Source organism: Lycorma delicatula, chromosome 6 (assembly GCF_047948215.1).
Source record: "Lycorma delicatula isolate Av1 chromosome 6, ASM4794821v1, whole genome shotgun sequence".
NCBI lineage: Eukaryota > Metazoa > Arthropoda > Insecta > Hemiptera > Fulgoridae > Lycorma > Lycorma delicatula.
The window spans coordinates 151,124,226-151,139,047 of NC_134460.1; the positions used below are offsets into that span (position 1 = coordinate 151,124,226).

The following is a 14,822-nucleotide window of genomic DNA, read 5'->3' on the forward strand; positions in this document are numbered from 1 at the left end:
CTTAAGCCCCTTTTTCAAAGGGTTTAAAGACAGAGGATCTTTTTAAAATAAAAGCAAATCATTTATATTATAACAGTTTGATTATAACATTAAAAAATGAAACACGGGGAGTTAAATATCTACCGGTCTGTACTTTTCATACAACAGATAAGTACAAGAAGAGTAAAATCAGTAAAATCTAGACTCACGTTCTGAATAATGTTGAAAGGATGACACAATGCTGAATATTTAACTTTACAAATATAATATTGTGTTCTTATTACTTCCTTTTGTAGAACAGAATACAAAATAACTCATAACTTGCAGAATAACTTCAAACAATCTGTAAACATTCAAACAATCTGTAACAAACAAAAGTAATTTTTTTCTTCTTTTTCACAGCGCCAACAAAAGTAAGCCAACAATAACAGCAAAATACCCAGGAGCCAAACTTGGACAGCGTAAAATGCTCAGTAAAACAGACTGTTTGAAAGTAAATCAACTTTACGGATGCTTAGACAAAACAAAAAAGTTACAAAGAAAATATTATAATATATGTAACTTCTTGGGGCTTTAAAATAATAATAGCAATAATTTTTTTAAAGTTTTTTCTGAAAATTTGTATACCGTTACTGTGATTTAAAATAGTTTATTTAGAAATTTCAATCTGTAAGCTCAATAAATATAATACAATTTAACAAGTTTTTATTATGATAAATGTCAATAAGATTATATAAAAAATGCAAAAATAACAGAAAAACCGAACAGAATAAAGGATCATTTGAAGTGACTCAAAAAAAACATAAGCGATTGCTTGACTAATTCAAAAAAAATTGAAACTTACCATCTTGTTTCCAACATGTTTCAGGACCTTAAAACTATTTTTATTTATTTATTTTTTTTTTTTTTTACCTTAAGCAGTTTACCTGTAGTGGCTATTTTTGTTATGGTGCGCACACCTACTTTTTGAAAGGGTTTATGGGAAAAATCATAACTAAAAACTATTGGTACTGGAAGGATGAAACAAAGCAATTTAATCATATTCTCTCAAGGTAAAAGATCGGTTCAGCGGTTGATTTACTATCTCTCTTCTTTCTATGAGAAAATTACAAATAAAGTAAAACATGAAACACAGCGAAATTACACTTTTGGTAATTTTTTTCAAGAGGCAGGGATGGCGCGTGCGCACAGTTTGAATTATTTTTTTATATCTAGATGTACGTTAGTAGTTTTACCATAAATAATATTAATGGTGATGTACTTACCCCTAAATGTTTATGAATTTTTGAAAACTAATTTTTTTTTAATTCCAATTTCGGCTTCAAATAACTTTGATGGTGGTGATCAAAATCTCAAATTTGCCCAACTAACAGTGTTTTTGTAGATGTTTATGGCAAATAAAAAAGTTTCTTGTTTGTGTATTGTACTAAAAGTTATATCCTCTCAAAAATCATAAAAAACTGTTAAAAGCGATACCATTTTAACTTGACAGATAAATACTCCAAGGGGGTTTCTTGTCTTCTTTGCATTTTACATTTTTTATATATATTTTTTTTTTTTATATTTAGTCCCTATGTTGTTGAAGTTCATGTATCCAATAGTTTTAAAATTATTAATGATAGGTCATAATATAATAACTAAACCGTTACTAGTAACCTAATACATCCCAAATCAGCTGATTTGGAAGTCGAGATTTCCAGTATTCAAGTCCTAGTAAAGTCAGTTATTTTTACACAGATTTGAATACTAGATCGTGGATACCGGTGTTCTTTGGTGGTTGGGTTTCAATTAACCACACATCTCAGGAATGGTCAAACTGAGGCTGTACAAGACTACACACACTTCATTTACACTCATACATATCATCCTCTGAAGTATAATCTGAACGATAATTACTGGAGACTAAACAGGAAAAGAAAGAGTGGAAAGACAGAGAGAGTAACCTAATACAATTTTGATTCAAAAATGTTTGTAAAACTTACCCAAACTGAGATTTCAATAAGTAGCCTACATCTTTTTTCAAGAATACTACTGAGAAAAAATACTTTTGAAACAGTTAACACAAAGAGACTTTCCAGGAACTAAATTTAAAATTGGAAATATGTATTCTTTAAGAGCTTGCTCTAATATTATTTGTCTTAAATTTTTTTAACTGTTTTTTTATGGGTTGTCAAAGAGTCACAACAGAACTGTCCATACAGGTGACTGAATTTTGACAAAAGCCTTTTTCATGATATTTACAAACACTAGTAACAAATATCTGAATTAACACATAAAAAAATAAGTTGCTAGTTTTCATCACTAAATTCACAGATTTTAATGAGTTCTTTTGGCATACAGTGTTATGACACTTTTCATTCACATAAATTCATGTGGAACATTGTTCTTCCACTGTTTTATGTGAAATTACTTGACAATGTAAAATTTTAAAATTTCCAAATATAATATTATTAAGTACAAATTATTTATTTAATAAACACTTCCAAACATAGGATGAAATTTGAGAATGTAAATATGTGAACAGGTCTCTGACTAATGTCAGACTGACCAGTCTGTAACTGCAAAGCTAAATGATGCAACAAGCATAAATGAGCATGTCACAACATGAATTCTCCTGCCAACTAGAAATGACTTCAAGCACCTGTTATAACATGAACACTGCAGTTTAATGGTTCAAACAAGTCTATTTCAACTATAGTAATAAGTATAAAAATATAGTACTTACGTATTAACGCCACCGCAGCTACAGCTGCTGTTTAGGCAGCTGTACAGCTACAGCTGCAGCTGACTTTTGACTTAACAGCTACAGCTGCTGTTGACTTCGTGTACTGACAAATCGTACGTACATCAAAATAACCTAACTAAATATAACCTACGCTTGCTAACCTCTTACGTATTAACACCACCGCAGTTACAGCTTTATTTATAAACAAAGTAGTCAATCGGATTTCGGTGGATTAACATTAATTGGATTTCGGTGCTATAACATTAAGGTTACATTATTAATAAGTTGTATATATTATGCACATTTAATGTTAATTATAAGAGGTTGGCAGGCGAAGCGAGCGTAGATTATATTTAGTTAGGTTATTTTAATATACATACGATTTGTCAGTACACGAAGTCAACATAACCTAAACAGCAGCTGTAGCTGCGGTGGCGTTAATATGTAAGTACCAAAAATATTAAAGTGCCAAGAAGATAAGAAACCCCCTTGGAACACTTATTTAGCGAGTCAAAATGTTGTCACTTTTAACAGGTTATTCATGATTTTTGAGAGGATATAACTTTTTTATTAGTACAATACACAAGAAACTTTTTATCTGCCATAAACATCTACAAAAACACTGTAAGTTGTGCAAATTTGAGATTTTTATCACCATCCCCATCAGAGTTATTTTAAGCCAAAATTTGAATTAAAAAAAAAAAAAAATTTTTTAATTCATAGACATTTAGGGGTAAGTATATCATTATTACCCCATTAATATTATTTATGGTAAAACTACTAACATACACCTAGATACAAAAACATACTTCAAACTGTTTATACCATCCCTGTCTCTTGAAAATATTACCAAAAGTGAAATTTCACCGTTTTTCATGTTCAACTTTATTGGTAATTATCTCATAGAATGAAGAAAGATAGGTAAATAAATCACTAGTTTAAACTTTTACCTTGAGAAAATATGAATAAATTTCTTTTTGTTTCATCCTTCTAGGACCAATAGTTTTTTAGATTTTTTCCATAAACCCTTACAATCACAAAAATAGGTGTGCACACTAACAAAAATGGCAGCCACAGGTAACCGCTTAAATAGAAAAAATTAAAAAAAAAATAGTTTTAGGGTCCAAGACATGTAGGAAAAAATTGGGTTAGTTTTAATTTTTGTTTAATGGTCAAGCAACCACCCTTGGGTCACTTCAAATGGATTGACCCTAAAATCAAACATAAATATGTACTACATAAAAATAAAATCTACCTTTATGAAAATTTTACACATTTAAAAAAAATGAAAAGTACATAAAATTTTATTTCATTAAAAATTTCTGATATTTTTCATATCTTTTTTTATTGTTATTATTGAATAATTTTATAAATATTCAAATAAAGTGTAATGCACCTGTTCATTTGAGATGTGTCTATTATTATCTTAGCAATCTCAAGCACTTGTATTACTATATCATGTTTTTTTTTCAATAATCTTTGAAGTTGTAACCTTATTAACCTGTTTCAAACATTCAGTATTTTTTACTTCCTTGTATGAAGTAAAGGAAGTATTGCGATCACAAAAAATTTCAGTTTCCAGATTTCAACAGAAATATCCATTTTGACCAATGACCATCCCTTACCATCCCACAAAATTCCATTTTGTGATTGAAATGCTAAATTGTTTCAGACAATATAATTTTTTTTAAGATGTTAATACATTATTTAAAGCCATTATTTCATAATGATATCACTATGGCAGTGTACTATTTTTGAATAATTTTTTATTCATCATAAAAAATTTTTTACAATGAGAGGCTAAAAAAAATAATTAATAAATCAATATATTTAAATTTAAAAAAAAAAGATTATGTCTGATTTGAACCGATGTGCCTTCTTCTAGAATCCAAATATTTCATTAATTAAAATTTTATTTGGCTATAACTATGGAACCAATGAAAATAAGTACCACTTATGACATATCGCTGAAAAGCTCTCAATGGAGCTTATTACTGCAGTTAAGAAAAAGTCCAAAATCTAATTTTTTTTTGGGCTTTTTTGGACACTTTTGGTTCATTCAATTGGTTCAATCAAAAGGAGGATGCATAACTAGATGTTACAGCAGTCTTAAATCCAAAATTTCAACAACCTACACCTAATCATTTTTTAGTTATGCGAGATACATACATACAAACAACATGCTGAAACTAATCAAAATGAATTCAGGGATGGTCAAAATGGATATTTCCGTTGAAATCTGAAAACATAAATTTTTTGTTCACAATTCTTCCTTTCTTCATACAAGTAAGTAAAAAACACTGAATGTTCAAAACAGGCTAATAAGGTTATAATTTCAAAGATTATTGAAAAAAAAACAAAAAAACATGATATGGTGACACAAGTGCTTGAGACTGCTAAGATAAAAATAGACACATCTCAAATGAACAGGTGTATCACATTTTATATGAACATATATAAATGATATTATTTTTTTATATGAATATTTTTACATATGTGAAAACAGATCCAAGATGGCCATTGTATTTATTCACAATAGGTCAAACATTTCTAGGCAAGGTTTAGGGTTTTTCGACATAATCACAAGGAATTTTTTCAAAGTCTCATACAAATGATGAACCTTGCATACAACACTACTAACCTGAAGTAAGTCAAAACATTGGGTTGCAGGGAAGGGAACTTGTTCCAAAGACAACTATTCCAACAGCAGCAAGGTGATGGGTTCTATCTTTTGGGGTGTTCATGGCATATTACCTTCCTGGAGAACAGTAAAACAATAACACAACAGCAATGTTATTCATCTTTGCTGGTTCATCTAAATGAGAAAATAAAGAAAAAAATGACCTAATCCTGTGTAAAAAGAAGGTTGTATTTCTATAAGACATAAACCATTGAACTCTTTCTACAATTGCAACAAAAACATTGTTTGAATTATGCTATAAATTTTTCTGCATCCTCACTTAGCACAACCATTTTATTACCTATTTCAATTGTGAAGAAGTGGCTTGGTGGAAAAAGATTAAACTTTCGTTGAGATATATTGTTCTTCCAGATAGAATAGCCTGTTCTTCTTCAAGGAGACAACTGTAAATGCTACCACTTATCTGAACATGCTTCAAAATTTTCTTACTCCTCAGTTAGATGATAGATGCCATTACTATCGGCAGGGGCACCCGATTTTCTTAATACTCAATTCCCAAGTCGGTGGATTGATCATGAAGTCCAACTACATGGCCACCTTGCGCCCTACATTTGACCCCACTAGATCTTTTCTTAACGGGTTTCATTAAAAATAAGGTTTATGTACCACCTTTGCCTGCTGATCTTGTTGAGCTAAACCTTTGAATTAACGCTGCAGCTGCAGAAGTAACAACTGAATTGCTGGCTACAGTCTGTAATTAAATCGACCTCAGGTGGGATGTATGTTGCATTACAAATGGAAGCCATATCAAACCAAAGTGAATGTTGGGTGACAAACTTGATATGTTTTTCTATGAAATGAGACCTCAACCGAATCTGAAAGTTATTTCAATACATTTTCATTCATATGCTGGTACTTACGTATTAATGGCACCGCAGCTACAGCTTTATTTAAGAACAAAGTAGTCAATTGGATTTCGGTGGAAAATGGGCCGATATAGAGTTTAACATAAATAAATACTTATTTTATAAATATAATTTAACCAAACTTAACCTATGCTCGCTAACCTTGACTAATTAACACCGTAATTTTTTGAGTATTTATTTAATAAATTCAGTAATTACAATTATTTTAAATTATCAAATTGCAATAATTACTTAATTTATTAAATAAATACTCAAAAAATTACGGTGTTAATTAGTCAAGGTTAGAGAGCGAAGTGAGCATAGGTTAAGTTTGATTAAATTATATTATAAAATAAATAAATATAAATAACCATTTATATTCTGTTTTGAATCTGTTTCGGCATTTTCCACCGATATCCGATTGACTACTTTGTTTTTAAATAAAGCTGTAGCTGCGGTGGCGTTAATATGTAAGTACCCATATGCTTTTAAATTTGTGAAGTCCTTTTTGAATCACCCAGTATAATGGAGTTCTTAATGAAAACTCATACTAGAATATAACAAACAGAAAACATCAGCAAACATTTTCAGAAGCCTACACAGATTCTGGAAAATATCAATGTAAAAACATCCGGCCTTGGAGTATTGCTCCAAAAAGACAATACTTGACTTCATACAGATTGATTAACCCAAAGAGATACAAATTACAATAGTAACTTCTTTAACAAGTACCTTACATCCCCAAGTCTTAATTCTGAGCAACTGTCAGCTGTTTAATCCCTTAACAACTAACCAGAGTTCCAATCATTTACAAATTATGAATGTGTTTAATTTGAGGTGAAAATATAACTGAGACAGCAGCCTAAAGACTCTAATGTTATGGATTTTTGGATATGAATAAATATACAAATGATGGTGGAGATTATGTTGACAAATAAAAGTGGTTTTCAAGTAAGCATTATTGTGCTTTTAAAGAGCCATGTGACTGATTTATTAACCTTCCCTTATATTTTGTAATAAGCAGTCTTTTTAAAACAATGGAATTATTTACCTTTTAGACAAATTTTAGTCATTGTAATTAATTTTACATCAGACACTCTAAATCTCTTGATGTTCCTTACCAAGGTACATGGTTATCTGACAACAGGAATCAAAGGAAAATATGATACATAGCATCCTGTTGATTATAAAATGTTTCTTTAAAATTATAATTTGATATATTCTTATCAAAGTAAAAGAAATCAAAAAGTAGAGAAAAATAACGAAAATCTATTCAAATTGATCTAAACAAGTTATGATTAACTATCATAACCCAATACTAAGTCACAGATCCAAAGTAGAGACCTTATCAATTAAATCTAGTAATTTTAAAATACATAGATCACTAACACCAAATTTACATATTATTGTTACTTTATAAAACTTTATAACTCACACATAATAATTAAAATTAATAAGGCCTATTATAATCTAATACCTCCTATTGAATTATCTACTCAAAATGTTCTTCAGTAAATAAGTGAAGACGTCTTTCACAAATATTCAGTAAAGTCAAATAACCAGAAAATATTACATTGTTTTAATTTCAACATCTAACAATTTCAGATAAGCTATCAGGATCTATATTATTTTCTAAAATAAAAATTCTTGTTTTATAAGCTACTTATCCTATTTACACAGGAATAAACACAAAACAGTTTTTTAACAAGTTATTCAGTAAGTTAACACTTTGAATGAAGGTAGTATTTTAAATTACTGTTTACAAATGTTGTAGGCATCTTTTAATTAATTAAATTGACGAACGATATATCTGAAAACAAATCCTCTAGGATGAGATGAATATATGGTGACTTATATAATTCATTTTTTAACAGTTGAAAAAATATATAACTGCTAATACAATTAACCTACTGAAAAGAACTAATCAGAATAATGACGATAGTGACGATGGAAATTCTGTTAAGACTTAGGAATAACCTAAAACCAACTTTTTAAGCATATTGAAATTTTAGAGGTTATGTCAACTATGAATTATATTTAATTACATTACCAGCATTACACAAAACCGATATTACGTTAAAATCTATTAAAAAACACAACTAATATAAGATTTCATAAATAACGTATAAAGACAATATATTCTGTATTAACAAGCACTTATAACATAATTAAAGAAAAGTATATTTAGCTCAATCTTGAAATTACAACAAAGAGTGTTAAACTTACATGAATTCTTCAATGTTTTCTAACGCTTAATATAAACCTTCACCACATTAAATATAACTGAACCGTAATCGCAAAATACGGAAGAGTATAAAAATAACCTAAAAGTGCCGCCAACTAATGGGAGCAAACATTACCAATCGTAAAACTAATTGAAAGTACAATAATAGAACATATACATTTACCAGAAAAAAATCATTAACTACTGAGTGAAGTAAGAACAAGCTGGCAGAAAGTAGAGTATTTATTGTTACAACGTTGCAAGTCATATTTTTAGAAGTAAAAATATAATGAACACCTCTTTCGAAAAGTGACTGCTTATTCCGTATTCCTAATAACTAAAATCAATTTAACTTAATACAATAATAAGAGATTCAATTTAGGGGTTCATCATACTCCGTGGCCACAAAGTTTCTTTTCATTTATAGAAATAAATATAAATTGTCTGTCATTAGTTTTTAAATTATTTTTAGACACATAATTTATTTTAAATTAAATTCTATGTTCTCTTTCACTGCCAGTTCATAATTTTATTACTCGCAAAGTTCGTTATAGTTATTTTCCGTGTAGAAGGATCAAAGTCGTAAAAACAGTCTCTGATAGCAGTTTTTAGTTCATCAACATCCATTAGTTGCAAATGAGGATTTTTTTCTTTGATTATGCCCCAAAGGGGTTGACGCAGGTTACATTTGGTTTTTTAGAATGTCAATGAATTTTGAAGTCCCTACAGATCCACCGTCATTCAAGATTTTAATTAAAAAAACTCTCACAGACTGAGAATATTAAGCTGGAGCTTCATCTTGCTGTAAAATAACAGTTAATTTCATATTAATCAACTGAATTGAGGAATAAAATAATGTTGAACTTTCTTCAAAGATGTATGGTCCTATCATATATTGCTTCCCACATCATTACATGTGGTGGGTGATTTCCTCATAAAACTGGGGAGAATTTTCTTTGAACTAAAAATTCATGTTCCGAGATCTGTTACTTGGGTAAATGGCACACTCATCGGAGATGAAAACTAGTTTCTGTGATTGAACTTCGGGAAAATGTTTTGCAATAAGTTTCCTTAAAGTCCTGTCCTGGTTAGAAAGCTTGAGTATAGCATGAGCAGGCTTAAAGGGTTTAAACCCAAGATTTTTTTCCACTATTTTCTGAAATGTTGAGAAGGGAATAGTTAGAATCTGAAGACCTTTTCCTAGTTGATTTAAGAGATCAAAAACAAGATTCATCAATAATATCAGAGCTGTTCAACTGAGTGAAAGGACATCAGATAGTTTCAATTCAAAAACTGACTTGGTAGAAATACTTTTTCCCACTCTTGGAGAGTTACTACTGATTTCATAGTAATCAGTTGATTGTAAAGCTAATCGAATTGAATGTAAAGTGGAGGATATAAAAACAAACACAAAGTTACAACATCAATTTTCTACCATAACTCGGCTATTTGTTAATCAATTTAAAAAAATAAAATGTCATTTTGTTCAAAATAAAAGGCTTAATATTTTAGTGTTACAAAATATTAATGTGATTCCTCTATCTGAACTTGAGATATAAATTTTTATATAAAAATAACAAAATGGCAGACGGCAAAACGAAGGAGAAATTGCCTTTTTCCTAAGGATATCTTTTGATTAGTTTTACAAGTAGAATCAAAAAAATTGTATAGCCAGCCCACCATTTTAGAAACACTTTATAAATAAAAGCTGTATTTGACTTTTTTAAGATTTTTATTTAGTATGTTATTTCTGTCAAATTTAGTATAACAAGTTAACAGTTTAAGAAGTTGACTGCCATGAAATATCAAATGGTGTTTCAGCCAGTTATCCATTGTTGTTATGAGATCATTTGATGTCTCAGTTTTGCAATCCAATACTGCTATGAGACACCAAATGATGTCTCAGTATAACGTCACACTTAAGATACAATATTATTTATTTTTATTTTTTGTATCAAATTACATATTATTTTAAAGATAAAATTCTGTATATTTTTGTGTTGTATGTAGCACCAAAGTTTATCTTTAAATTTGAAATTAAAGAATGTTTTTTTTTGAAAATCACCAAATAAAAGCAATAAAAATTGAGAAGTGTTGTAGTAAAATGTGAATTAATTTTTGTTGTTTATTGACAAAGTTTAGTTAGATTTTAATATCAAGTACTCTTAAAAATACTAAATTCAAATTTTACTTTAAAAATCTTAATTCAGAGTATAATTATCATTAAAATGTGATTTTATTACAGAAGAGTGTGACTTAATAATTTGTTTAAAAAAAAGTATAAAAATTAATAAAAATAGTATTAAGACAATACAGGAGATATAGAATTAAAAATAAATACAATCAGTTGTTAGTATGTAAAATATATTATAATTCAATTAAAATATGTTAAACATTATGAGAATTAATTGGTATCTCGTTATCCACGGTTGCTAATAGATACAAATTGATGTCTCAACTTTATTTTTGAATATTTCAAAAAGTAAAGTTACAAAGTGAAATTGGTATCAAAGATTAGAAATAAGGTAACAAAACCTTTATGGAAACTGAAAAAAAAAAATGGCAGCACTGGTGGATATTTTTAGCAAAAATAAGAATAGCAGCCTTGGAAATGTTGCATTTTTCAGTGTGACAGTCAACCTGTTAAGCAAGTACACTTAAATTGTCACATAGAATTGAATCATACTAGTATTTAGAGCGTTATAATAAATAATTTAGTTTTCTAGTCATTTAGTACAGCTCAATGTTTTTTCTTTCTTTTTGTCAGTGTTATACATTATTATTATATGTGTATAATTTGTGAATTAGAATATTTATTATAAAATAATTGATGTGTGAAGCTATATACAAATGAAAAGTTTTAAAAACTATCATACAGAAAAATCAGAGCAAAACTACAATGACTAACTTTCTACTTTCACCTTTTAATTAAGTAAGCATAAAATCACAAAACCGTAAAATAATAAAGAAGTAATGTAATAATAAATAATTCAATAAAATGTATAAGCCTAAAATAAATTAATGAAACAAAGCAAAAAGAAACTCATTTCAGTACTCTTTTATTGTTGTGATTATGTTTTGTTTAATGTCAGCCTACTAGTTTCATGATCTCCTCTAATCCTCTCTGTAGAGCTGAATATTCAAGCTGACATAACCATGTCATATGTCATGAAGACGTAACCATGTCTTCAGAAAATATAAATATGTAAATATTTTTTATTAAATATGTATTTATTCAAGACAACTTTAGAAGGATCTAAGAAGATGCTTGTTTTATTAAAACTGAATGCTTAAAGTTTAAGCATAAGTTTACGAATCTCCTAGTAGTTTCTTTAAATAGCTACTCACTTTGTTTACCTAATGCTTACATATTTATAAAATTATCATATTTGAAATAGCACATCTGTATGGTTTTATTTGAATTTTTAGGTAAGGAAATTGGTTAAAATTAACTGCTTGTACTGTTAAAAGTGCTTAGGAAATCCATCTAGCAAATGATCAATTGCTGATTCGTAGTCTGCCTTCTACACAGCAGATTCAAGGTTTGATCCAAACTGGAATTGGAATTTCCACACAGTACAGAATTAATTTTTCATAAAAAAAAGAAGTTTTATTGAACACAATTGTTATAATATGAATATATATAAATAAAAGCTATATTTGACTTTATTAAGATTTTTCATTTAATACAGAGTGTTCAAAAAGAAATACAACCATATGGAAGAATGTTTCCTTCTTTTATTGCAGGTTTAATTGAGGAAAATTGAAGAAAAATGGGTTACACAATGCAGCAAGGATATTCATTGTCTCCCAAAACATTAGATGTTTCCAGACCCAGAATGCCTTCACAGAAAAGTATGGTGCGAGTTCACCAAACAAGTCCTCCATCAAGCGGCTGAATGACAAGTTTGAAGAGACAGAAAATGTTGCAGATGCAGCCAAAAGTGGTCGACCAAAATTGCTAACACCTGAAAAGTTGATAGACATGCAAGCTGCATACTCTGTTAGTCCCAAGAAGACTGTGCGACACCTATCTAGCCAGTGTGGTCTCTCTGTTTGTACTGTTCACACAGTATCGCAAGCGTTTAAAGATGTATACGTACAGACCAACAAGTAACAACACATCTGTTGTTACCTGCAGACCCTGGAAAACATGTACCTTTCTATCAGCAGTTCATATCATCTGTAATGCCAGATGGGGAAAGAACTCAATGACTGGTTTTGGTCTGATGAGGTATGAATGATTGGTTTCGGTCTGATTCCACCTTGATGGATAAGTGAATGCACAGAATTCATGCATTTGGTGTATGGAAAATACACATCATGAATCTCCTTTGCAGATAAAAAGTGGGTGCTTGGTGTGCAATGTCACATAGGCGAATCTTCATGACATTCTTTCACAGCGCAGTGAACAGAGAACGCTACATACAGATGGTGCATCGAAAACACTATACCTGCAGACCGGCTAGAGTACAGGTGGTTTCACCAGTACAATGCTACAGGTCATACAGGTAACAACACTATGACTTTCTTGGATCAGTGTTTTCATGGACAAGTGATTTTGAAGGGTTTGTGGCTCCCTCAACCTCCTGATTTATCCTTTCTTGATGTTTTTTTGTGGGGATATCTTAAGGATACCGCTTACAAAACTCATCCTTTCACTACTCCGAATTGCGGAGTGAAATTGAATGTTGTGTCACTGCAATTCCTAAACAAACATTACATGTGTTAAAGAGCATGGAACATCATATTCAATAATGTGAATCGCACGATGGAGGTCACTTTCAACAATTATTGTATTTTACTCATTTTCCCATAAGGTTGCATCACTTTTTGAACATTCTGTATAAACCATTTAAAATAGTACTTGTGTTGTGACCTTGATCAGTCATGATGATAGGTCTACTGGCAATGTATTTTTTTTTTTTATCACTACACAACACTTATGTAGACAGATGTAATCCATTTTATACCATTGTGGAGAATATTACAACTTTCTGCTAATATTCTAATTTCTGTAATTTCCTTCAGTAAATTTCCTTATGACACTTCAAATATCTTACGGTATGTGCATAGTTTCATCAAGAACATAGCCTTTATTAAGAATAAAAGCATCCCTTGCCAGACTTACTAATGTCAGTAAGAAATACCAACATATTGTTGGTAATTAGCTTGGCAAGCCTACTGAAATGGAGATAATTTTCAGTCTTACTAGTGACATTTAAGTCATTCAATCTGTTCACCATAAGGTACTAGTCATTAATGAATGTGATTACTCTCAGAGAAAGCAACCCTGTTTAGTGTCTTTTGTATGTCAAATGTTTTGCATTTATTAAAGTCATAAGATAATGTAAAGCAACAAATAAATGTACTATTTCTATGTTAATGCATTATTCCTACTGTCTTTATTCGATTTTCAAATACAAATTATTATTATTAAAACTTTGAACAATTTTTGCATTGGTGCTTCAATACATGCTTTTTCAAGCAATGTAAAATAAATGCCTAATAATCACTTGAAACAAAAAGCAAAACTTCTTATTTGTGCACCATTCAATGATTGACATTTTCAGTTGTAACATGTTGCATTATACAAAACCACAACCTGTTGCTTCTTCTAGACAAGAAAAAAAATATTGGCTGCACACTATGATGTTGTGAACACTATCAACTTATTCATCAATTATTTCTCTGAAACAGTCCATTCCAATTCTGGGTCTATTTCAAGCTCTTGTATTTTCACTTAATAAATGAACACACACACACACACACACACACACACACACACAAACTTATTAACAGAATTTTATTAAGTTTATTTTTCACTAATTCAAATTTTTTTCATATTAAAAAAAATCCTATAAATAACCAAATAAAAAATGAAAAAAAATAATCCAGAAATAAAGTAATTTCTTTTAAAAATAAAACAAATCTATAACTTTTAATTAAGTGATTCTGATCTTTTATAATTTTTATGAAATGGTTATCAACTAAACAATAAAAAACATGAATTAAAAGAAAATAAATACATATATTTCTATAAAATCACATACCAAATTTACATTTTGAAATCATACATAAAAAAATTTATATACAAACAATAATATTGAAAGTTATGTAATTACAAACCATTTTATACATTTTACTCCATTTAAAGAAATAAACGAAAGAATAAATTGGAATTTAAACTAATTGATATTTTAACAATTGGAAATATTAAATACACTGCCATACAACTCAAATTTTAATTACGTATAAATAAATATATTAAATGACATAACTGTAGTGATTGAAGGCAATCAGATGTCAAACAGTCACTCCCAGAAATGGCATAGCCTTAAACTAAGA

At 29.3% G+C, this 14,822-nt stretch overlaps 1 protein-coding gene and 1 pseudogene across 1 annotated transcript in view; one reads left to right on the forward strand and one right to left on the reverse strand.

Moving 5' to 3' along the window:
• The window catches only part of LOC142326960 (hatching enzyme 1.2-like), a 35,813-nt gene extending 35,257 nt beyond the window's left edge, over positions 1-556 (forward strand). Inside the window, exon 4 of the mRNA XM_075369692.1 lies at positions 382-556. Coding sequence (XP_075225807.1) covers positions 382-556 — 175 coding nt within the window. The remainder of the gene's footprint in view (positions 1-381) is intronic.
• LOC142326959 (activating signal cointegrator 1 complex subunit 3-like) overlaps positions 1-8,615 on the reverse strand; it is a 104,962-nt pseudogene extending 96,347 nt beyond the window's left edge.
• Between the last annotated feature and the right edge of the window lie 6,207 nt (positions 8,616-14,822).